The sequence below is a fragment of the Nannobrachium achirus genome, assembly GCF_963921795.1.
Source record: "Nannobrachium achirus genome assembly, chromosome: 13".
Classification (NCBI taxonomy): Eukaryota; Metazoa; Chordata; class Actinopteri; order Myctophiformes; family Myctophidae; genus Nannobrachium; species Nannobrachium achirus.
In genome coordinates, this window is record NC_137833.1 from 27,970,692 (window position 1) to 27,996,751 (window position 26,060).

Below are 26,060 nucleotides of genomic sequence, written 5' to 3' on the forward strand. Positions count from 1 at the left end.
TGTTCACGCGAGATGTGTTCCCCTGAAACCAATGTGAAACGACTGCCCCCTACTGTCAATAGTAGGTAATCAGTGCATCCATCTACTATATCTACTACTCACACAAAACAGCAGTGATTCTCAAACCTTTTCATGTCAAGGACCCCCAGATTGACAATTTATATAGTTGGGATCAATGTTAATTTAACTCTGAGAGTGTACAAATGGAACCAAATGGACTCATTACTATAGGGTCCATTTGTAAACTCTCAAAGTTACATACCCACAAGGGTCCATTTGGTTCTTAACTATTTAGCTGGGGAACCCCTGGAACTCCATCAAGGACCCCTGGGGGTCCCCATTCCCGGAGTCCCGGACCACACTTTGAGAACCAGTGAACTAGAGTGTTGGACTGCCCCCTACGATCAACAGTACGTAATCCAGTGTGTCTACTCACAATACAGTACCTGCATGCATCATATCAGTGGGCACCTACTGTACAAACACTTTTGGTTGACTGAAATATCACCTTAGCAACAATTTCAAGCAACTATTATTAATTTTCTGTATATAGGAATAATATTATTGCTATATTTATATGCAATATATGATACAGGACCACATATGCATTCCCTTTGCCCAGCATCCTGCTCACACCTGGTCTGACTTATTACTATACTATTGTAAGGGGATTTATCTGTGTTATAGTTTTTCTGTAATAAAGGGAATGTTTTGGGGATTATCTCAATATAAGTTATAAGAGGGAACAAATATTTCAGTTTGGGGGATATAGTCGGACTCTTGAGGAGGGGACACCAGTTCTATTGTGTTGTTGACTTGACTGTGCTGGAGGGAAAGTTCTGCCAACAAAGAGAGTTGAATGACATCCATGTCTCATTTCTACCACATCTGAAACTACACTTTAAGCAAGTATCCTTCATTATTACACTATACTATATTATACTATACTATACTATACTATAGGGCAGGCTACTATACTATACTATACTGCGTTATTGTTCTACAAAAACATAAACTTACCGGTCTTTTTCATCAAACCTGAGAGCAATGCCATTATTAACTTTTCTCTGTCTGCAGCAGTTTTCTTTCTGATAAAATGACAATGTGTCATAGATTCTATCACAGGAGTTTTATGCAAAACAAGATATCATTTGCAAATGCCATATTAGTGTAGGTTCAATAACCTGTGGAACAGCAAACCCTAACAGCCATGGTCAAAAATAAATGGTCCAGGATCTTCCCTAAAGACTTTTGTGAAAACACTACATTACCTCATGATGGTCATGGCTACCCTGAATACAGGCTGCCCATTATAAAGTCTCAAGTAAAGTCACTAGTCATTGGGGTTTAAGTCAAAGTCAAGTACTGAGTCCAGACATTCAAGTGCAAGTCCATTTGTGACTCGAGTCCAAGTCCCCACCTCTGGAGGGTTAGGGTTAAACTCATACAAGATACAGGATGAACAAGTGCAAATTTAAGTGGTGAAACAAAAACTAGCTGATAAAATTAAAACTTGTTAGCTGGAGAGATAACTGCACAAACACTTACACAAATGTTTACTATACACCCCTTTAACAATTCCCACAAATATCTGGTGTGAACCACCTACAGTTTAAATGCTGGGGTATTCCCCAACATTTAACCTGTGGGTGGTGTTTGAAATCTCCGGATCAGCGGAGAAAACACAATAGTGTCCAGTGATTTCTTTTTTAAATAAAATGTTTATATAATCCATTCCATTATAATACATCTTTTCCAGTAGAGCCACAAAGGTTAACCACTAAACCCCTAGTCTATTCTTTGTTGTATGTCAAATAATGAACATAGCATATATACAAACTCGCATTCATTGTGTTATGCTGTGAAATTGTACATCATGCTCATAATAGGAACGCTAGGGTTTATCAACTTTATGGATCTTTTTACTGACCCATAACTAGAACTGGTACTTTATATCACTTGTTGAACTGGATCACATTCACAACTGAATATAATATAAACAGCGTTTTTATTTCTATAATGGTAAACAAAGACAAACAACTCATCCAGCTCCCTCTGCTGGCAAAAGTCACAATACTATTAGTTACAGTTATATGCTGGTATTCTTGCTGTCATTAGTATCAATTGGCTTAAATGATGAATACTTTAATCTCAAACCTTTTACCATATGCACTGGATTAAAATTAAACAAGGCGGTTTCCCAATTAAAAATAATGAACAGAGAAAACCAATTTAAGATGGTATGACAATCAAGGGACAAGAATCAACCATAATTGCAAGTCATTCACTTGCTCTAAGATTACAAATAGAAATAACTAGTAAAGATGAAATTGGAAATTACAAATGTGGTTGCTGACGTGACTATATTCACAGTAAGCTAACTGTCATGTGAAGCTCGACCAATTGATTCCCACTCCCATTGATTCCTTATTGATTCCCACTTCCATTGATTCCCTATTGATTCCCTATCCCGGACAGAAGTCAGTCTGTCAATTTCCAATGGCAGCGGAAAAGTTACCCTAGTAATAAATAAAGTTTCCCCAGGACTATAATGTGTTAACAAAGGAATAAGACACCAGAGAAGACATGCTTTTCAGTAGATTTTTACTGTTTTTGTAACATGAATCCGAGGTCTTTATCCGGAGAGCATTTTGGGATGCTCTTGTCAGTGGAACCTGAGATAAAAAAACTCCTTTGTGGGAGTATTTAAGTAGTATATATTTTATAGGTTTGTGATGAATGAATTCCTATTCTCTACGCAAGAAAAATACAAAAACAAAAAACAACCTAAACAATCTGAAATAGTAAAACAACAAAAAGGACCATGAAGAGAAAAATGAACAGTGTTGAGGTTCAGCCTTTTGTCTCTCTACAAGAATGAGGTGGATGATGCCAGAACACCACTCCCAGCTGGAATAAAGAGATAACAGTTGGTGCCATTTTAGACCAACGGATGGGGACAGGCCACGCACTCCTACAGCGGTAGATGAAGAGACATTGTTGGGCACAATGTGGAGGCGATTACATGTTTGTGAGGGGTGACATTAACTGAGATATACATTCTAAAATAAATCTCAAAACTAAATAAAAATCCATGTGCAACAGCAATCCAAGGCACAATAGCACAGTGTGTCATGCTTTACTAGCCTCACTTAAATGTACTCTGAAGATCAAGTGAACCAGGGGCTTCCTCGGTTTGTTCTTGTGCCCACTTTGCTGAAAACAGATGGGTAAATGGGTTGCCACTCACGGTACTGTGCTGAAACCCAGCAGTAAGGTTAGGGTTTAGAAATGACAACGGCTTCACCTGAACAAATAATGCTCGACTTCAGCAGCTAATGCATCTGTCATTAACAAGTCATAATTTAAGGTCAAATGTAGGAGGGCATACGTTGTGCTTTGCATGCCTCCAATTAATCGCGTCCAAAAACGGCTACATTTGTACTGCCACTTTGAGTCTGATTAATTTCCCCCCACAGATATAGCTAACATTTGAGGTATTTTACACAGCAGCATTAAACAGACAACATAAAAATACTATGACATAAATGTTCTGAAACAATGTTTGTAATAAGCAATTGCCATGACATTTCATAGACTTAGTCTATATATTCGTAATATTTCTAGTTTCTACATGTCAGGATTCAGACCTACAACACCCAAGGTATGGTCAAATCTCTGTAATTGACTATAAAGTTTCTCGCTCCTCAGAGAAAAGTCAGAAAACTCTTTTTATCTTCTGTGAATTGTCCCATAGACTTCAAAAAGGTAATTAGTATTAATTAGTCTTAAGCTTTTCAGCAGGAGTATGATCGATCCTAGTTGACTCATGTTCTGCTATTACCTCAGTAATTCAGAGGAATTCATAGCCAGTTTTTATAGACAGTGAATTACAATGAGTGCAAAGGAAAACTTGAAAAGATAAAGATTACTTTAGATTTTATGGGTGTGGAACATGTAAATCATTGAAAAATACAAATTACATGAATCACTTAAGTGTCTATTTTAGGTAAATAGTATTTTCCAAGTACCTTTGGCAGCTAAGGTTGAGGTCCGTTTAACCAATATGGCTGAAAATTACAAAACTTGAATGTAACGTCTACATTTGCACTTCAGCCAAATGCGGGGAAAAGATCTACTGTAGATTTAGACTAGAATCTGATCTTATTTTGTTCCGATTTGAGAGTTACCTCTGAACGCAATGCTCAAGACTGGTCTGGAGGACCTAAGAACGGGTTTCCTGTGTGGAGAATCAAGCAGAATCAAAGTGGCAGTATGTATGGGTAGAGGCTAAACGTGTCTACATCGGTTTAAACTTCCTGAACGTTCAGAAAGGATTGCCTTTCTGTAGCACTCACTACTGCAGTCTGACCATAAACATCTATTCAGTGCTACTAGAATTTCAACTCAATGTGTGTGCAGTGTTGCTCCAACCCCAACCATAGGGCAAACTCTATTGATGACTTTAGAACATGAAGGACAACACTGTCTGCTTTTGTTAAAATGTACCACCACATTGCTCGTAATTCGTAAATACTCGTATCTCTAATAAAACTACAAAATAGAGAGAAATAAAGGGAACAAAATAGGAATAAAGTATATTTAAAACAGACTTATGATGATAATTATAATAACTTTTTTTGGTATTTTACAGCAGGGGGTTAGTGAACTTTGTTGGGTGCAGCCCTTTGTTAGAATCTACAATTGTAGGCATATGTTGAACGGTGGTCGAAGCTACCTATGAGACTATTTTTAAATTTTAGTAGCATATAACTTGAAGCAGACAGTCAAAACACTCATTTCATTTTCATCTGGCAACATTTAGATATTCTGATTTAATTTCCATTTAAATCTGCAGTTTTATTATCATTCCTTATGAAGATGAAGATTAACTTTATTAATCCCCATGGGGAAAGTTCTTATATTCTCCTTATATCATCTTATCTTCCTATCTGAGGCAAATTACATGAGCACAGGTCGCAAAGAGTGCAAATGTAAAGATTACATTACAACTTTTTGAGGAAAACAAAAAAAAAATGACTAAAGGCCCATTCCCACTGGGCCAGATAACAGATATCTGGAGATATTTCTCCAGATATTTCTCCTTGCAAAGTGGATGGTAGATACAGATAAAAAAATGTTTTGCCACAGATAAAAGTATCTGTGGCAAATATCTGTGGTATATATTTTTTTTATCTGTATCTACCATCCACTTTGAATGGAAAAATATCTGGAGAAATATCTCCAGATATCTGTTATCTGGCCCAGTGGGAATGGGCCTTAAGAGAGGACACCTACAGTCCTTGCAAAAATCCCCCTCAAGTAAGACTTTCCCCTCCACGTTTGCTCCGAGTCAAAATGATAAGCACTCCTACCTCTTCTCCGACCATTTTGCTCCTGCTCAATCTCAATCTGCACTTCAAGCAAAACATTTCAACAGAAAGCTCTGAATCACACTTCAAACAGAGGAGGGTGGAGAAAGGCAGGAGCGTTGAGGGAGAAAAGGAGACTGTGTTGGCGTTAAGTGTCTAGGTCCTTCCTGCAGATTGTGGGGTGTAGTAAAGGGGGGCAGGGGGTTTCTGGGTCAGGTTATGGCGATAAGATAGTAAGGGGTGGGGGCTGGAGGAGGTGCTGCAGTGGCTCCTGGGAAAGCTGACCTCAATGAACGATGAGTGCCCCCGCAGCGTAACTCACAGAGCTGTCCTGCCAGTTCCTGCACTCACTCGACTGGGCATAGTTCAGGAACGAGAAGTTCATTTCTAACCCGTTCTTCCTCAGCTCATCCACAGCCTGCAGAGATGATATAGACATTTTGGTCATACATTTACACAGGGGTTAAAGCCAAAAGAATCCCAAGATTTTCAGACCATGTCCCAATATGTGATTTTTGAAAAATGGCGTGCGCAGCGCACACCAATATTTGGGGTGTTTCCCTGAAGTTCTGAACTGCCTTCACTGAATGTGTGTGTGCCAATCCATGCTTCATTTTATAGACGTATCTCCTGAAGTTCTGTTGTATTCTATTGCTTGTCTGGCCTCTTGAAAATATTGAAATTATAAACTGCTTTTTAGTTTGGAGATCACTTTGGAGACTTTTTCATTCACGCCGCGGCCATCGCTACACCTCCCCCTATTTTCTTCCTTTTTTTTGTGAATCTGCGCTGATCTCAGAAATTGCCCCCGCCCCCCTATGGAATCCTCAAGACTGAAATCAGTCACCAGGTCTGAGAACTTTAACCCCCGTTTACAACACACATGCATGCTTGTACACATTACACTCACAGATTCATTATGGAGGCTTGCTCGACTCCATTCCACTTTATAGGCTTTCCAATTATTTTATATTCTTGTCATCTACAAGTGCTTGTCTTCCCACACAAAACCGCCATCAACGCTTTTATACTGACCATATTCACACGGCAGCCTTGCTGTTGCTGTCAAATCAATACACTGGATGGTTGTTCCCCATCCCCCCTCGACTTAATATGTATAATTGTTTTTTACTTCTGTGGGCACAGAATAACTCACATGTAGCAGCACTCCAATGGGGTGACGTCCACAGATGGTATTGTGGTATTTCTTCAAGTAGTTTGTAAAGGACATGGGATCCAGTTGTTCTATAATGCCCATCCCCTGCACAAGCAGAAGGAAACAATGAATGACGATGAAGCATTGCATCTCTGACTGGTTTCTCTTTAACATGAACATAGTCATACACATTGTTTGTTTACAAACGCAAGTTGCCATCAAGCATTTTAAATATCATTTTATGTCAGATTAACAGATGTGGCAACAGACTTTTTACCATTTTATCAAGGTGCTCGATAGATCGGTAGATCTCCCCTTGGGATTCATCGTAGTATGTGTAGCGGAACCGCTGACCTTCAAAGAAAAGAAAATGAGACCCAGAGGATGATAGTGATTTCAAAACCACATTTTAACGTCACAGTATATCCAAGACAAGAAATGTTAGTCTCCCTTTTCAAGCAATTCTACAACATTTAAGGCTTATTCGCAACATCTTTTTATGGAAACACTTCAAAATGCGAATAAACTTTCATTTTGCGCAAAAACATGTATCCGCTTGGAGGAGGTGGATTTTGAGGCTTTATCGAATAAACTAAATGCGCATTTGCGAATGGAAACGGGTCATACAACAAATGCAAATAAATTATGATGTTCTGGTCCATATCGTCCTCCTATAACACTTTCCCCCGCTGCTTAATTAACGTCCATTGTATAGCGTTAGCCCACAAAACAAACCGGTTGTTACACACAGAGCGCGTGCCAAAAGTGGCCGGTCTACAAGCTCACAGCAGCTCGCATCTGCGACGCTGCAGGATGCAGTCTGCCCGGAGGACTCAACCCGGCGGCGGGCCGGCCGCCTCGGCTCCTGGGGTCGCTTGCTCTGTGCCCCCGCCAGGCGCACTTTCTCAGCGGCGGTGCGTCGCGACCGGCTCTGGGTCGGGATGAGTGTACAGCAAGTCACAGTCACAGCAGTGCTCACGTCTCTCGGTCTGAAAAAAATCAGCCCCATCCCAGCTCTGTGCACTGTGTGCAAGCCCGCGGGAAGTATTTACACTTTACAGCACGTCGGTCAGACGGACCCAGGCAGGATCTCCCAAGAATCGCATTTCATCAGTTTAATGCAAACAGGCTAAATTCGCTTTGTCTTAATGCACATTTCTGATCATTTGCTTCCCTAATTCGAATAAGTTTATGGAAACATGGCTAATAACTGTGGTCTTTAATGTAGAATACACTGTGATGCTATTTAACCATAGTGGCAGTGGAGACAATGGCTGTGGTCTTTAATGTTTGTGTGACTACAGAGTGTCAACATACACACAGTGTATTGAAAATGAACTCTACCGTTAAAGACACAGGTTGAAAAACAATGGAGTAATTGCTTCAACTGTTTTCAATAACTACCCCAATGGCAGAAGTCTGATGAGATGATGAAGAGGTTGGAAGGGTCTGCCAGGTACTTGCTGAGCAGCTTCCCATACTCCTGTTCCTTGGACTCGCTCAGGGCTCCCACTAGCACGGGAACAATGCTAAATTCATCTTTATGGCTGTAAATGGAAATTAACGTAATATTGAATTAATGTACGATACAACCTGGGTTGTATAACAGCACTTCACTGTAAATTTTTATCTAGACAGTCATCAGGTTATAAAGAACTAAGGAAGACAATAAACATCAGAATTCAGACCTCATCCATCCAGTGAAAATCTATTGGGAAACCTCCACACATTGTCAAAAGATTTGGATTATAAAGAGAGACGCTGGTGTAATTAGCCCACCTATTAGTCCCAATCTACCTGGCTAACAGTATACTGACGTTTCTTGTTCATTCAATATCACAAATGGGTTGCCGTCTCAGTTGTCTTTACATGACCTGATTAGAGCTTTTCTACAACAAGAAAATTGCATTTAACTTTTGCCAACCAGACAGAAGGCTGTATCATCAATTATGCATTCAACCCTTGCCATGTGTCGCTGACTGCACCAATGTGATTTTGGCTTAACTAAAGAAGAGGGCCAAAAAATACTAAAGTAACTAACTACTCCAGCGACAGTTCAGATATATATTGTTGTTGCTGCTCTTATACCACCATTATTATATTTATTATTGATTGTGGAACTAATAATTTAGCCCTGGGATTCTTAAATCCTGTGTTGAGTGTCACACAAGGAGAAATGCACTCCTTAATTAAAGACTAAACAAAATAAGTTAAGAACCAATTAACCAGTCTGCTTGAAAAGTATGCATCTGTATAAAAGCAGCCAGTTGACAGTGCAGAGACATATCGTAATTGCCTTCCTTTGATGCATTAACGAGCGGTCGTCAACTACTTACTAGCATCAGCTTGAGCCTGTCTCATTTCTTAAGGTAAGCTTACGTTTCATATCGCATACCCCCCCCCTGCGGGCCTCCTATTGGGGAACCCTGGTATACAGTATGCCAATCATTCACATCTTACCTCTCCATGGCTTTAGCAGTGTAAGGCAAGTGCATTTCAATACTGTGCTCATCTTCATCCGTCTGCAGGCTCATCCGCTCAAACATCCCAGTTTTCCATAGGTCAGCGTAAACTGCAAGAAAATAACATTTGATTTAATGTGTCTACACTCAACACATAATCATGGCCCTTCCTTATTACGTGATTTAATATTTTAAAGCATGACCTCCTTTAAAAGGCAAGTATGTACAGAATTGCTTTGCAGCCCTGAACTTCACACACAAGGTCTTTATTCTAACAGTCAGTTAGATGTCTGGCTCTAGAGGTTGTTTAAAATTATTTAATCTCCCAATGCTGCTTGAGGTCTGTATAACAAAGCAAGCATATCTAATGCATCCAATCCTCTCTAGATGAGAAACCACACTCAACAAACAGAATTTTGCCTCCATTTCTACTCACCAGTGCTTCCCCCTTATAATCCAATTAATTAAAATGACCAGAAACATTTCTAATTAATCCTAATGCAAAACAAATCTATTAATTATCATCATAAACTGAGGGAAAAAAAGCTAGAGTCAAGTCATGTTTCCATTTGCCTTTTCCTCACATTTCCCTGTTCTTAAATTAATCTTCAACAATGAGGCTTCTGATCAAAGCAGGAAATACAAAGACATGAACTACAGTCCAAGTAAGTGAGACGGCTGATTTATATTTAGTTGTGCGCCGGTGCCACGCAACCAAAACTAACAGATCTACAAGCACACAACGCATCACAGTTGTGATGCGTTGTGAGCTTGTAGGTCGTCTATTTTCGGTGCACAACAATGCGCAACCACAACATATAACAAGCTTAAGAGAGAACACCGCAAATTTTAAGAAGAAAAACCATGAATACCCTTCTGGTCAATCCTCAGGTCGTAGAGGGGTGTTCTATAGACCTCTGCAGGGGAGAGGGCACAGCGGGAGAGGGGCACGTGGTGTGAGGGTCCCAGAATGAACACCCTACGACTGCAGGACAACAAGGCTCACGCTCATTCACACTTTCTCCCAAAAGTACACTGTACACACTGTATACCATCATCTCTAAGATCTAACGTTTCAATCCTACAAACATAAGACTATACCCCCAGCATAGAGCGGGCCCATTTTTAAGATAACAAATATTCTGATTATTTCCCCACAAAGATGTTGAATGTAAAGATAAACTGTAAATAACTCACGTGACTGATGGGTCAACTTGCTTATAGGCATGTGCTGCACAAGCGCCACAGTATGTATATCCAGCATGCCTGAACACAAGAACATGTCCAATTAGATCAGGGTAGAGCTGCAACTATACATTATATATGTTTTGCTTATTATTCTACCGATAACTTTTTTGATTAATTTAGTATATATATGTTACAGTATGTTTGGGTAACTCAGGACGGTAAGAGTAAGAGCGCTTGTTTTGTCGTTCACCACACACTAATCACCACCAGATGGCGACGCAGCCATTCAATAGTGAAGGCGCTGACGTCACTCGTTTGCGACTCTCTTTCTTTATTTACTAGCCTAGCCTAGCCTAGCCTAGCCTAGCTTAGCCATTAGCTCCATTGTAGTCACTTGGACAGGGCGTTTATCGTGGGCTTGCCCAGGCCGTAATATAACGATTGCATTCACCACGGCTTCGTAACTCGCGCGGCCCTGGCCCGCTCTTCGCGGCCACTCGCGCCTGCGGCGCTCGGGGGCGAAGAGCAGGACCAAGGTCCGCTGGCCTTCGCGCCGCTTGCAATGTCGTGGACAATCGAGCGGCTCCGCCTGGAGGACGGTGTTGTGGCGACCGCTTGCTCCGCCCCGTGCGGCACCACGAGTGCTCCGTTTCTCGACTGTCCTGTTTCTCTAACAAACCGTGACATATATATATATATATATATATATATATATATATATATATATATATGTGTGTGTGTGTGTGTGTGTGTGTGTGTGTGTGTGTGTGTGTGTGTGTGTGTGTGTGTGTGTGTGTGTGTGTGTGTGTGTGTTAGATTATTCCATATAATCGATTAGATCAGGGTAGACCTGCAACTATCTATTATATTTTTTTGCAATTATTCTACAGATTACTTTTTCGATTATTTGAGTTTATTTATATATCGTCACTGTCGGGCAGAAACCTTGTATCTCCAAGTTTCAAATGTGTACATTTTTTCGCAAAGCAAAGCCCTGCTTCATCATACAAGGCTGTCGCACAAAAGTAGTGAAAACAGCAGATCTACAAGCACAACAACGCCTCGCGGTGCAAGGCGTTGTGTGCTTGTAGATCGTCTGTTTCTATCTATGAGTGCATCAATCACTAGTACGTGACACGTGGAGATGTCGTTCTCCCCTTTCAGAATGTATGCTATGGTTGCTTACGGTGCAATGATGGCTCTAGCAGGTCTGATAGAGGATTGTGCTTGGGACAGCCAACCTTCCAATTGTAGATTCAGCTGGGATCCTGGCAAACAGTTGAAGGAAAAGGATAAGTCAGATTTCTGATTTATTCCCCATTCTGCACACAAACCAAACAATATAAGCAGTACCGAAACAGACACTTTTTAACACCACTAATAAATGAACATTCATTTTGTCCCATATAAATAAGGTTAATTTGACACAAAAAAACTTCAAGAATTGCATATTTTCTTAATAGGTAGCCATAGTCTAGTTCAAAATGTCCAAACATGAAGGTTCGTTCACAATTTGGGGCCCATCCACTTACAATACACCATACTATAAGGAAGAAATACCCCCCAAAATCTGCTTTAAGTAGCATGTGAGGGGTCTAAATAGGGTTTTTTTCATGATTCTGAATCCATTGCAAGCATTTGATTTGCACAAAAAAAAAAAACATTAATTCGGATAAAAACGCCCCCAACAAAACTATGGTTTAGTGATGAGTCATCACTTTTCACAGTCTCGTGGGGGCCTTTTTTTTTAACCCAAGGAATGTTTTTCATGCAAAACAAATGCTTGCAATGGATTCAGAATAATTAAAAAACCCTAGTTTGACCCCTCACATGCTACTAACATCAGATTTTTTGTGGGTATTTCTTTCCTTTATAGAATAGTATATAGTAAGTGGATGGGCCCCAACTTTCAGCAGCTGTCAAAAATTCCCCTAGGGATTTCTCAAATGGAATCATGGATTTTCTAATTTGATATACTCTGAAGTTTCCAAAAATATATAGTGTCCATAATCCCCCAAAAATGTGAACGAAATTACACAAGCGACTTGACTACCATAATAATTGGTTATATCTATAGGATATAATAACACAAGTATGAATGTAGGCTATAAATAGTATAAATATTATCATTTCCCTCACCAAGCTCCTGGAGCCAGGAAAATAGGCATATGTGACAAACTATCTAAGATTGTCTAACACAAATACCAGTAAGACTCCCTAATCGGGAGATAAGCGACCGTAGGTCACTTATCTCCACAAATAGGGCAAAAATGTGTTTTTCCAAAATCTTCCTGATCCATGTTGAGGACATCTGTGTAGTGATTTTCGTGATTTTAGGGCAAAATCTGTAGGAGCAGTGTCCAAAAATGTGTTTTTAAAACAAGATTGTCTAACACAAATACAAAGGGAGTTTGACTTGGCAACTCTGGATGTCAGAATGATAACAATGAATCAATCTGTTTATCTGTCTAGGGTCTTTACTTAAGTCTTTATTGGTATATCTTTTAATAGTCAGACTGGATTATGGCATGTCCAGATATCACGATGATGATGACACTGATTTTAGTTTTGTTTTAATAATGGCAGGGGCTATACAGGCTAGTGGCTATACAGATATTCTACATGTAATTAAAGTACCATAACTAATGATTGACTCAACCAACATGTATGTCCAAAGTACCATGAGGGGTTATCATTGACATTATATTAGGACTGGCTTAGAGAGGATAAACAGGCAAGCTTGCTGGGCTTAATAGAAGGGAAAACTAGCAGCAAGCTGGTAAAATGGGGGAGGGGGTCGTCGGTGCAATATGAACCTTCAATTTGCTGCCCTGCCCTACCCCAGTCCTTTGTTCCAAAGCAGAAAAACACTCTGCGCTTCTGAGTCGGTGGAGTCAGTGACCAACACCACAGCAAAACAAGCGTATCAATCATTCGACAGGTTTTCCGATGACGACAGGACTGTCTTTAGAAATGTTTCCCAATTCTAGACAGCTAGCAGGCCACTAAGTTTCTGCAAGGTTAGCCAAGTTTGCTATTTACAAGTTCATGCTGACACCAAATCAAACAGCTTTAATTGCCAAGTAAACCCCAAACAATAAAGCAAATTGCAAGATATGCGTTTGTTTTGAAAACAGCTCCTCCAATCGATCACCACTGGGAGAATGGATGCTGAATAAGCTCAAAACAATTCATGCATCGAATGAGATTCTCTCTCCATTGCATCGAGACGATTATCATCAGCTAGCTGCTCGTTAGCATTAGCTGGATCACTGTCCTAGGCTAGCTTGTCAGATCGTGAATCAAACTGCTCCTATTTATCAATAAAACATTGGTAGATATTATTGAAACCTCCTACACAGGGAAACATCACTGACAACAACAACAACCAGACATCATCAGTGCTGCATATTATGAACGCCAGTGCTGCATGGCCGGGGTGTTTCTCTGGTTGACAGTTACCCGAGGCAGAGTACCAGCTGCCGGCGTGACTTGCTTCTCTGCACACCACTCGGTTGGACATCTTGGTTCCCAAGCCGCCTATCTTGGTTCACTTTTTAAAAATCTTGTCAGGTGTGGGGAGGGGGGAGAATAAAAAACAAAAAATAAAATAAAAAACATAAAAATCACAAAAGAACGCCTGTGTGCTGCTGTTGACACGCTGCTGCTTGATCAGATGGAACAGAAGAGACAAAGGCTTTCGGCTGCTGAGGCTTGCTAGCAGCTGCTACTACCAGGCTGTCTGTCTGTCTCTGCTGCTGCTCAGCCCCGTCCCGTCGGTGTGTTGTTGTTAGCCGGCAGGGGGAATAACAAAGTTAGCTGCTATAGTTTTGTACTGAACAACACACTCGCTGTTATTAACAGGCAGCTCGAGAAAAAGATGCGATCAAAACAATAAAATCTCTGGACCGTGTCGACATCGAGCCGTGTTTAGCAGCAGATCATGAAGTTGTTGGTCTACTAACAGTGCACACACAGAAGAAGGAGGGATATCAGCTCCAACATAGAAGATAGAACCAAGCGAAGAACTGTCATAAGTCCAAAGGATTTCTTTACACGGTCTCTGTGCTTGACTGTATGCTCCGTTGCACGACGGTGCCACGCGCCGCCGATCTGCAAGCTCGCAATGGGTCGCCCACGTGAGGCGTAGTGAACTTTGCATGAGTTGCAGATCAGCGGTTTTCGACGCGAGACACCGTCTGTACGACTACGACTGAAGTGTAAATCGGGCTTCAAACTAACGCGAGATTACGGATGGCGATTGCGATTGGCCAAGCAGGTAATGGCAATGGGCGTATCCGAAATAGGCAGAAAACCTATGGTCTGAGAATGACGTCAGAATGAGAAATTATGTAGTTTTATTGTTGTAATAACAATAATTATAATAAAATGTATTGATCATAAAATAAATAAATAAGGTTCATTTGACACAAAAGCTACAAGAATTGCAGTCCACTTTTTTATGTCACTCTTTTGGTTGAATTGGTTATATGCAGGTGCTATATTTAATTTAACACAGGAATTAATAACACGTCCAAGGCTACAATCTGATGTCATGTTACAGCCAGTTTATACTCTCTCACACAACAGTTTCAAAATGTATTTAAAACAATCACACCCGGTGTGAAGTGAGCGGTGCTATTATGAGTTTAAGCGTCCTGCAAAGCTTGGCCAATGTGGGATGGGGTGGGACATACATACAGACTAGCCTCGCGTTGCCAAGCTTACTCATCTGCGAAGAGAAAAGCCTGGGAGAGATATGAGGCAGAGACAGTTCCAGGAGGTGGGTCTGAATTTTCACAGAAGTTGTCTTTTTTCACATTGCGGTCTCCCTGCAAACATATTCCCCACTGGAAAGATCTGGTCTACGTCTCGTGCTCCGTCGGTTGTGCTCGCAATAAACAATATACAAGACAGACAGACACAGTCATAAAATCGCACCTGTGCTAAGTGAGAATGGTATCAAACACGACAAACGTGCAGATATCCTTGTATGGGCTGTTCTGTCCGTCACGTTAGTTATCTCCATACATGGAGTGCCTTGCTCATACGGACACTCATACAGACACACAAAGCCAGACATAGGAGCGGTTAGTAGAACTTAGCACCGCTCAAATACAATTCGGAAATACAAGTAAACTGAATCATGGCCAGACTGATAAGCGAAGTGACAAAACAGATCCACAGAACGTAGCGTAGCGAGATAGGGGGAGCTAGATTACATTGAAATTACATTGAGATGTAAAATAGAGGTTGACCTACGCCTGTCCACAAGGAGGAAGTTATTAGTACCGTATCAGCAGTGCTGATACGGTACTTATACATTCCTCCTTGAGCTGATTCAGCACTACGTTCCGTTGGACTACTGTAGAAGAAACTGTTTAAAAATAAATACAAATTGAGAAAAATGTGAACGAAAAAGTGTAGGACTTAATTGTTGACTTGGGACTTCACTCCGGCCTCCAAAGCCAAGACTGGCTAGTTAGTGCCTGGACTTGCAAAACAGAGACTTTGTGTGTTCTAGATCAATGTACCGTAGGCTAGGCTTACGTAAGGGATTACGTAAAGAGTGACGTCAGTAGGCTATCATTGACATCACTGTCTCTGACATCATATAAGCCAGGCGACCGGCCAATCAGGCTAAGTAATAGTCTTTATAACTATTTAATGCACAGACCAGGTGTGAGTATATCAGAGACATAACTAAAGTCAACAAGGAAGCCAAGAGGGAGAGACCAAAACTTCCAAACGTCGAAGAGCCAGCACCGTCTAAAACTGTTCAACGGAGAACAGACAAGGATTCCAAACTTCCAAAGTGGGCCAGCTTTGTTAATCTAAAATACCCAGTGATCTAAAAATAAGACATGCTATGACCAATCTGTACGCTCTAGATACAAATAATAACCAGAAAAGCTGTAAGCAATGAAGGATCCATGGAACTTTCACATTTTGTCCTGTGTTGCTGGTTTTACGTCGTTCCTTTCTGGATTTATGGACGACTGGCGTGCCAATGATATGAGAGTGTCTATATTCAAAATCCTGTTAAGTTGGTTGGTTTTTAGTCTTATTGCAATTCCCCTTGTATGGACAGTCTATGGAAACACAGTGAAAGACCTGTATTACAGTCAAGGTGCTGGACAGAACGGAGGCACACCGGATACTATAACTGCACCTGATCTAAAAAGGGGATGGCCTGTCTCAGTAAATCCATGTTCATTTAGGCAATGCACAGCTTGAGAACCTCTAGACTGTATCCTTGTTTAATGGTAAGCTGCAACAGACAGGGCAAGCTGTAACAGATGACCAAAAAAGTTGAATTTTCAGTTGCATGATGATACTGTATTGTAGATTAAATGTGCAGCCCTACTGTACATCCGTATTGTAGTCAAGTCAGCGGATTTCCTGAGCTACTGAAGTGTGCCTTCAAGATTCTGGATAGCCTTAATAATGAGGCAATTTAAGTTACGAGGAAGGAAGATGCACCTATGTTGAAGATTTTACCAGCCATCACTTTTTATTCACATCATCTCTGCTTAGTATCTTGTTCAACTGTCTGCATATAGTCTCTACATGTTTACCGTAACAAATCAAGATGACTCATGAGCCTTATATACTTGTATGACAAATAATAGACTCAAGCTCAATATCATTGCAGTTGATCATGCTTCGGTGTAAGGGAGCAAAGATATGGCAACAACAATGCATTGGCTTTTGGAAGCAGACAGAGATTTTGCCGTCCACTTACATATAAAGTGAGACTAAAGTCTTCTGCCTATGATACTGCCTAGGCCAGGAGGTTCAAAGGTTAATCATTTCATAAAACTTAGTTTGGAAATACCATTCAAACCCGCTATGTGAGTGTGGTGATTGGTAAACAACAAAATACATGACTCTGCCATGATATTGATTCAGGCCTTTACAAATATGGAGCCACGTGGGACGATGGATCTGTGTAGAATATTCATACACAAAACAAATGTACAAAATGTGAAAAATCCCAGTGGCTTCAGATTGGGCATTTGGGCTGATACATCTGAAACGGGTGGCTGTGGACAGACAGACAGACACAAGGACACAAACTCTTTTGGGACAGAAATACACAGACAATATACCATACGTGCACTAACATTCTTCTAGATGGGCATACTGTAAAAACTAGAAAGAAGCAACTCTGGGAAATTGCAAGAGTGCATGGTTGTCCTGAGGAATCCACTGGGAATTGAATTCAGTCATACCATTTGTCCCTTTCATGCCCATATATGGATATCTCTGTATCTGTCAGACCTTGTCCCTATTTGAGCGGTGCTAACCATTCCGTCCTTGTCCCTTTTATGCCCATATATGGAGATCCATGCTGTCAATATTAAGCCCATAACTTGGAATGCCCATATATGGACATACTGTGTCCGACTCATGTGATCTATGACATCAGACATCTATGATGTCAGTCATCTCCATATTTGGGAAAAGTCAAAACGTTTCATTTTCCCATTCAGGACAATGGTGAAAATGAATTCAAAAATAAACTAGAAGCAGTGCTCTTCCGAGCACAGGTCTCCACCAGGCCGTGCGTCCTGGTGGTGCTACTGTATAATAGGCCAATGTAAAAAGGGTGGCATATGTTCTTCACCTTAGATCTTTCATGGCAATCAGACGCTGCATGCATGATTTCAAGCATTGTGTTCCAAAAATGTGTTTTGCTAAAGTCTACCTGCTGGTGGCGCTATAACAGGACACTGTTAAAAAGGTAGCATTTGTTCCTTGACCTAGTGGGAATATGTGTGGCAAATGTCACGGTAATCGCAAGCTGCGTTGATGATTTGAGGCATTTTGTTCAAAAACGGAGCAATCCTGCAAACTTTGGAAGCTAATATTAGCCAATCAGGATGGAATGTGAAATATCAGACGGATCGGACTTGATCACATGACTATAGAGATACTGTGTACCGATTTGCATGATTTTTGGATAAAATCTCAAGGAGTAATATCCAAAAATGTGTTTTACATAAGTCGGCCCAAAGGTGGCGCTATAAAAGGCTGATGTGAAAAATGCAGGGCAAAGGTTTATCCTTAGCCTCTAGGGAGTGCGCTTACAAAGTTTGAAACTGATCGGTGGAGTTATAGGTAAAACCACAAATCGGGCTGTTATAGCGCCACCATGAGGCTGATAAAAAAAAAATAAGTGGCATTTCTTCCTCGGCCTAGTGGGAACGTGTGTGCGCGATTTCATGATAATTGCACTTTGCGTTTGTGATTTGAGGCATTTTGTTCAAAACGGCTCAATCCCACAAACTTTGGAAGCCAATCTTAGCCAATCAGGATGGAATATGCAAAATCGGACAGATCCGTGTCGATCACATGACTGTCGAGATATTGCCTACCGATTTGTAGGATTTTTGGACAAAATCTGTAAGAGTAGTGCACAGAAATGTGTTTAGCAAACATCGGCCACTAGTTGGCGCTAGAAAAGGCCCATTTGAAAAATTTAGGGCAGAGGTTCTAGATTGGCATCCAGGGAATGTGTGTGCTCACTTTGGCAGCGACCGGGCCAACGGCGACTGAGATTTGGCGCTCACAAACTGCGAGGACGCACGGACGCACGCACGGACGGACGGACGGACGCACGGACGGACGGACACACGGACGGAGGGGAAAACATACTCTCCCTCAGCCTTCGGCTGGTGGAGACAATTAATATCAATTAAACTATATATAACGTATCTCTTAGCAAAATGCAAGCCGACGAGTTCCGATGAAGCCGGACGATTTGACATTATGGCCAAAGTGCGTGCCACCAAAACTGTGGGAGGAGTAGCGCGGCAAAATAAGGTTTACTTTATCCGGAAAGATGGAAAGAAAGAAATAAAGTATATTCTGATTGCCAACCACACTAATAACTTTTCTGGAGGAATGATGTAAGGAGATGTCACTGACGTCACTGTCATTGATGACACATAAGCTAGGCGGTACACAGGAGGTGGCCAGTTGACCTCTTGAGAGCTTGTCTGTCACACCGGAAGCCACCTTCCTACCCGTTGCATGTAGTAAAATGGCGTATCGGGCTTTAAGACAGGAATATTTTCAGATCCCTGTTGTAACTCGGGCATACATAACCGCATGTGTCCTCACAACAGCTGCAGTGCAACTGGAGCTGATCACCCCTTTTCAACTCTACTTTAACCCTAACTTGATTGTAAGAAGGTACCAGGTCTGGCGGCTAATAACCAACTTTTTGTTTTTTGGTCCTGTTGGCTTCAGCTTCCTTTTCAATATGATTTTCTTGTACCAGTACTGTCGTTGGCTGGAGGAGGGGTCTTTTAGAGGGCGCACCGCTGATTTTGTGTTCATGTTCCTCTTTGCTGGGCTGCTGATGACCATATTTGGCATTTTTGTGAGTCTACTTTTCCTGGGACAGGCCTTCACAATCATGCTGGTGTATGTGTGGAGTCGACGGAACCCCCTCGTCCACATGAACTTCTTTGGCCTTTTCAACTTTCAGGCACCCTTCTTGCCTTGGGTGCTGTTGGCATTCTCACTGGTGCTGGGCAACTCCATTATTGTGGATCTGTTAGGTATCGCTGTTGGCCATACGTACTACTTCCTGGAGGATGTGTTCCCCAACCAGCCAGGTGGCGGAAGGTGGCTGAAGACCCCTTCTATCGTAAAGATGCTGTTTGACACCCCAGAAGAAGATGGCAACTAGCAAACACCCTGGATGATTTGCCTTGGGTTATTACAAAGACCCCCATCCCTACCGGCCAGCCATTGCTGAAGGAATAAACATGGTGCGGGAGATACCTCAAAAACTCTTCTCAAGATGCCAGATTATTGTCATCACAGCCGAGAGTGATAGCCCAGTGACCTTGCATTGTGAAGCCATTGCTGAAATTTGGCTAAGTCTCAGAAAGAAAATATTTGACAATTGTAAAATGAGAGTAACGTTAAACTGTTATGTGAATGCATTCAGACATTTCTTTTGTTTCTTTCCCCATTTGACTTAAACGTGTGGCAAAACAAAAACAAAAAGCCCTGAAAGTATCAGTGGCAGGATGATGATTTCTCTGGACTGTTATTCACTGATCTTCATGCAGTTTGTCTACATGGTGCGGAACTGCAATTGGCTTTTTGCCATTTGCTTGCCATCTTACCAATGAGACGGCACAGCTCATCCAGGGGGCTGCCTAAAGCTAGTGCTCTGCGAGGTTCTCTGAAGCAGGTTCTGCGGGCAGTGCCAGGGTGGGTGCCCAATCAGTGGTGGAAGAGAACGATCCGATCCAGATTGAGGGTATCTGACATTGTTGATCAAGACCCCACAACGTAACATGCTCTTCTGATGGGGCGTCCCAGACGCATGCCATCAATCTACATAGACGCCTAGACTCCAGGCCCATCGCTAATGGCAGACAGAAGCGCCCGACCTCTAGGACAGCACCACAGCCATGTAGACCCTAAGTCTCCCACAGCACAGATCAGAGTATAGGCCTGTGTGGAACTCCATATTTGGGTAAGACTGACATCATATTTGATGATGCCATATTTGAAGCAACTGCATAAACGCTGTCAACACATAGTGAGGGGCACGAGAGACCAAAGACAGCACTGCCTACAAGATACATTTTGCACATCTCTTTAGACATCTCTGGTTAGTTCTTTCAAGACACAGAAACCAAGGGCTTCCGACTGCTAAAGAGCCAACATCAAAGGTAACAAGGCGAAAGGGATACCACAATCTGCCACGGTTGTTAGTGCAAAACGATGGCACTGAAGGCACCAGCATCAGCGACAGGGAGGCTCCTGCTTGGATTCCGCAAATGGTATTACAACCTATGTGGCTTCAATAAGCTCGGTTTGATGCGTGATGACACCATCCACGAAGATGACGATGTGAAGGAGGCACTGCGAAGGCTTCCAGAGGACGTGTACAATGACAGGATCTACCGGTTCAAGAGAGCCCTGGACCTCTCCATGAAGCACCAGATCTTACCCAAAGACCAGATAAAGACATATGAGGAGGACGTCCATTATCTGACACCATACCTGGAGGAGGTTATTCGTGAAAGGAAAGAGAGAGAGGAGTTTAACAAGCAATAAAAATCGATGCTGTGATGCGGTTTTATTGGGCCTTTGGCTTGGTATCCAAATCTATAACATAATAACCAAAAAAAAATATATTTAAACCTTTGCACTGTGTGCTCATTAAAGAAATAGTTTTGTTTTTAAAGAGAAAAGAAAAAAGAATCGCACCGGTGCTCACTTCGCATGGTGTCAAACACAACACACGTGCATATGGGCCGTTCTGTTCGTGACATCAGCTGTGATGTCGGTCTCTGCGTAGTCCATGTACAGTAGGAGCGGTTAGACACCACTCAAAGATATTGGAGACCTGTCCTAGTTGTAAGACCCATCTGTGGTTTATGCCCAAATATGGAGGTAACTGATGTCATAGTACTGATGTCATACTACTGATGTCACCGTAAACTGGCCTTCATTTATTCGGATAACTGACACCGCACTATCATCAGAGAAGAAGCTGCAAGCTCCCTGGCGTCCGGCACCAATGTCCAACAGAGTTTAAACAGACAGCAATACAGGGATTCAAAAATATATTCAGAGTTGTCACGATGCAGGACCCAAATGAAGACACAGAGTGGAATGATATCCTGCGGAAGAAAGGCATTCTTCCTCCCAAAGAAATCCCCAAAGATGACGAAGAGGAGGAGCTGGCTCTTCAACAGCAGCTGTCTGCTGCGAAAACATACGAAAGCATGACACTCGACGAGCTGGCCGAAAACGAGGACGAGTTCGACGAAGAGGACGAGGCTGCCATTGAGACGTACAGGCAGAAGCGCCTCACCGAGTGGAAGGTGACTCAGGTGAAGAACGTGTTCGGGGAGGTGGGGGAGATCTCCGGACAGGACTACGTCAAGGAAGTCAACCAGGCCGGGGCCGGCGTCTGGGTGGCGCTGCACCTCTACAGACCGGGCATTCCTCTGTGCGCCCTGATCAACCAGCACCTGCTCACGCTGGCCAGCAAGTTCCCTCAGACCAAGTTCCTCAAGTCCATCTCCACGACCTGCATCCCCAACTATCCCGACCATAACCTGCCCACTATCTTCGTCTACTTTGAGGGGGAGCTGAAGGCGCAGTTCATCGGACCGCTTATGTTCGGTGGTATGAACCCAAGAGCTGAGGATTTGGAGTGGATGTTATCACGGAGCGGAGCTGTGCAAACAGACCTGGAGGAGAATCCCAGGAAGAAGCTCCAAGACCTACTCATGTCCTCAATCAGGTCCTCAATCAGATCCTCACTCCCCATGCGGAAAGACAGCGACACGGAAGACGAAGACTAGACTGGCAGCACAAATCCAATTTTTGGCCTATCCAGATTGGAATCGGATAGTTTTTTATCTGTACAGCAAAAAAAAACGTATTGAAAATGTAATCAACATTCCTAGGTGGTTTTAAATGCAATTTGATTCCTAAACTGATTTCTAGAGTGTTCAGAGAGTCCGTACACTAGCCACACAAATCAGACTTTCCAAAATATCACTAGCATCTCGACAATGACATTATTGTACTGTAAGACGTACAGTAATAATAATTATTATGGAAGATATGGACTGTTGGTGAAGTCTGGTGCGACAGAGTTGCGACTACAGTGATAGCATGATGGACAAGATTACAGTCAGATATCCATTTTTCCATCAGTTTCTGCTGTTGTTTTCACTGTTTTGATTAATGTAGGCAGATGCCAGTGTCGCTTACTCAAATTAGGACCTACAAGTTCATTGATTTTAGTTCTGTGAGGCTGTATAATATACTGTATCAATGCCCACCTGTGCTTATTGCATGGGTGAAATATCCACAAAGTACTTGGAGGTTCTTATTTTGCCAGCCTTTTAAAACCTTACAACTGTATATAGTTACACACATTGAGGTTTTATGCAGGCTCGTTGCTATGGTCCCACAAGGTATATAAACCGAGCACAAAAAGTAAGGAAACTTGACTTCGGTCCATTATATCTCCCCTCTAATAATACCAACTTGTATTGTGTTTTATATCATTTTTATTGTTGATTAGTCACCTTTCCAACGAGGTTAACATCGGGCATTCGAGGCATGAGCCAAACGCGTGGGTAACGCCGACCATAAATGTGCCAAAATGGCATGTATTACTGTTCTGCTGGCATTGACTCTCGTTCTGGTCTTCAAGTTCTGGCAGTTGAGTGCCAGTCACAGGTGTGTGACAGTCACAGATGTGTGCCTAGCACCTGAGCATGGGTTCTGCAACTTGTTGAGTTTGTGGTTTATTCAAGCAGCAACACTGGTGGAAAGATGCCACGTTTGTCCCTTCAGGATAGGGCCCGTGCAATATGGAAATTCGAGGCTGGTGTTCCAGCATTCAGAGTGGCAGCATTATTTGGTGTCAGCCCTGGTACCATTTCCAAACTTAGGACCAAGTTCCGTGAGACTGGTGAAGTCAAAGACAGACCAAGAAGACAACACCCCAAGAAGACCGGAATCTTCAATGCTCCAAGCAACAAAGGTGAATGCCATCAGAACAGTATTACAGGCCATTCTGGCAAGTTTTTGGTTGGCGCTACCCACAAATTTGCAGAACCCATGCTCAGGTGCTAGGCACACATCTGTGACTGTCACACAACTTGAAGCCCAAAACGAGAGTGAATGCCAGTGGAACAGTATTACAGGCCATTTTGGCAAATTCTTGGTCGGCGCTACCCACACGTTTGGCTGCGCTCATGCCTCGAATGCCCGATGCCTACAAGCTGTACCTCGTTGGAAAGGTGACTAATCAACAATAAAAAGATATAAAACACAATACAAATTGGTATTATCAAAGGGGAGATATAATGGACCGAAGTCAAGTTACCTTACTTTTTGTGCTTGGTTTTATAATGTAAAATGTATTTTCAAATAAAAAGTTTAATAACTTCATTTTGACTATATAAATATACTGAAGAGATGTTGAAGCGCTCTGAATTATATCTACTTGATAACACAAAGCCCAAACAAAAGTGCACACGTGTGTGTCTGTGTACGCAACATTAATCTACATGAATACCATAGACACTGACACTGTCAAGACAGCCAATGTATTGACAAAATATTAGATTCACCAAAAAACTAAACTTAAATAAAACCAAAACTACCCCAACTGCTACACATGAGAAGGAATATACTACACATAATATGCCAACTTATGAAAGGAGGGACAAATTGGACCTGAAGGTCCATATGGCTTCAAAACATAAAAATAATTGCATTTGTGTTTGTATCCTACATTAGGCACTAAAGGTTAGAATGTCACAGAGGCCTCCAAGAACCTTGTTGAAACTAATTAAGATAATTCACACTTGAAGAAGATATGGGTACAAGATGCAGATGGTGAAGTCGCCATTGGTTCGAGAACCTTTATGCCAGCTAAAGTGAACCTGTTTTTTGTTAACCTTTTAACTAAAATGATCTGGTTTGTAAGGCGCAATAGAATGTCCAATCAGACAGGATTGGTCATGCTTCACTTGACATCACATGGATCACAATATATAATATAAATAGTAAGACAGAATTCATTTCCCTGAGGATTCCTCGCAACTCCCATCAGTGCAACCACACTTACAATTTCCCAGAATTGCTTTCTAGTTAGTGTGGTTGCCCTACAGGGGCAACCATTCCGTCTTCCATCATCGCCTACAGTAAGTAAACTTCTTTTTGCCGCGCTATACTTCTCCCAGTTTTGGTGACACGGATTTGGGCCATAATGTCAAATCGACTGGCTTCATCTTGCTAAGAGATACGTTATATCGTTTAATTGTCTCCACCAGCCGAAGGCTGAGGGAGAGTATGTTTTCGCCCCTGTCCGTGCGTGCGTCCGTCCGTGCGTCCGTCCTCCAAGTTTGTGTACAGCTAATCTCCGGCGCCGTTGGCCCGGTTGCTGCCAAAATTAGCACACACACTCCCTGGATGCCAATTCAGAACCTCTGCCCCACATTTTTCAAATGGCCCTATTCTAGCGCCACCTTGAGGCTGATGTTTTCAAAACACATTTCTGTACACTACTCCTACAGATTTTGTCCAAAGATCACGCAAATCAGTAGACAGTATCTCTACAGTCATGTGATCGCCATGGATCTGTCTGATTGTCCATATTCCATCCTGATTGGCTGATATTGGCTTTCAAAGTTTGTAAGATTGGTCCATTTCGGACAAAATGCCTCAAATCACAAACGCAGAGTGCAATTAACATAAAATCGCGCACACACGTTCCCACTAGGCCGAGGAAGAAATGCCACTTCAAATTTTTGAAATCTGCCTCATGGTGGCGCTATAACAGGCCGATTCGTGGTTTTACCTATAACTACACCGATCAGTTTCAAACTTTGTAAGCGCACTCCCTGGATGCCAATTCAGAACCTCTGCCCCACATTTTTCAAATGGCCCTGTTCTAGCGCCACCATGAGGCAGATATTTGCAAAACACATTTCTGTACACTACTCCTACAGATTTTGTCCAAAAATCACGCAAATCGGTAGACAGTGTCTCTACAGTCATGGGATCGACACAGATCTGTCTGATTGTCCATATTCCATCCTGATTGGCTGATATTGACTTTCAAAGTTTGTAAGATTGGTCCATTTTGGACAAAATGCCTCAAATCACAAATGCAGAGTGCAATTAACATGAAATCGCGCACACAAGTTCCCACTAAGCCGAGAAAGAAATGCCACTTCAAATCTTTGAAATCAGCCTCATGGTGGCGCTATAACTATTCATGGTTTTACCTATAACTCCACCGATCAGTTTCAAACTTTGTAAGCACACTCCCTATAGGCCAAGGAAAACCCCTTTCCTTGTATTTTTCAC

At 42.0% G+C, this 26,060-nt stretch overlaps 4 protein-coding genes across 4 annotated transcripts; 3 read left to right on the plus strand and 1 right to left on the minus strand.

Moving 5' to 3' along the window:
• Positions 1-2,402: 2,402 nt before the first annotated feature.
• Positions 2,403-14,180, minus strand: memo1 (mediator of cell motility 1). The gene is made up of 9 exons (XM_080741054.1): positions 13,641-14,180; positions 11,365-11,446; positions 10,188-10,256; positions 9,863-9,975; positions 8,989-9,100; positions 7,933-8,075; positions 6,806-6,882; positions 6,529-6,633; positions 2,403-5,790 (listed from the first exon to the last, which is right to left on the minus strand). Exons 1-9 carry the CDS (start codon positions 13,699-13,701, stop codon positions 5,659-5,661), a joined length of 894 nt encoding a protein of 297 aa, XP_080597180.1. The 5' UTR covers positions 13,702-14,180; the 3' UTR covers positions 2,403-5,658.
• A 5,047-nt stretch (positions 14,181-19,227) lies between these two features.
• Positions 19,228-19,881, plus strand: LOC308296941 (derlin-2-like; the record flags this gene model as incomplete). The annotated part of the gene is made up of 1 exon (XM_080740299.1): positions 19,228-19,881. The coding sequence occupies one exon, from the start codon at positions 19,228-19,230 to the stop codon at positions 19,879-19,881; it is 654 nt and encodes a 217-aa protein (XP_080596425.1).
• A 1,052-nt stretch (positions 19,882-20,933) lies between these two features.
• LOC308297243 (cytochrome b-c1 complex subunit 7-like) lies at positions 20,934-21,269 on the plus strand (the record flags this gene model as incomplete). The annotated part of the gene is made up of 1 exon (XM_080740658.1): positions 20,934-21,269. The coding sequence occupies one exon, from the start codon at positions 20,934-20,936 to the stop codon at positions 21,267-21,269; it is 336 nt and encodes a 111-aa protein (XP_080596784.1).
• A 530-nt stretch (positions 21,270-21,799) lies between these two features.
• Positions 21,800-22,528, plus strand: LOC308296585 (phosducin-like protein 3; the record flags this gene model as incomplete). The annotated part of the gene is made up of 1 exon (XM_080739898.1): positions 21,800-22,528. One exon carries the CDS (start codon positions 21,800-21,802, stop codon positions 22,526-22,528), a length of 729 nt encoding a protein of 242 aa, XP_080596024.1.
• Between the last annotated feature and the right edge of the window lie 3,532 nt (positions 22,529-26,060).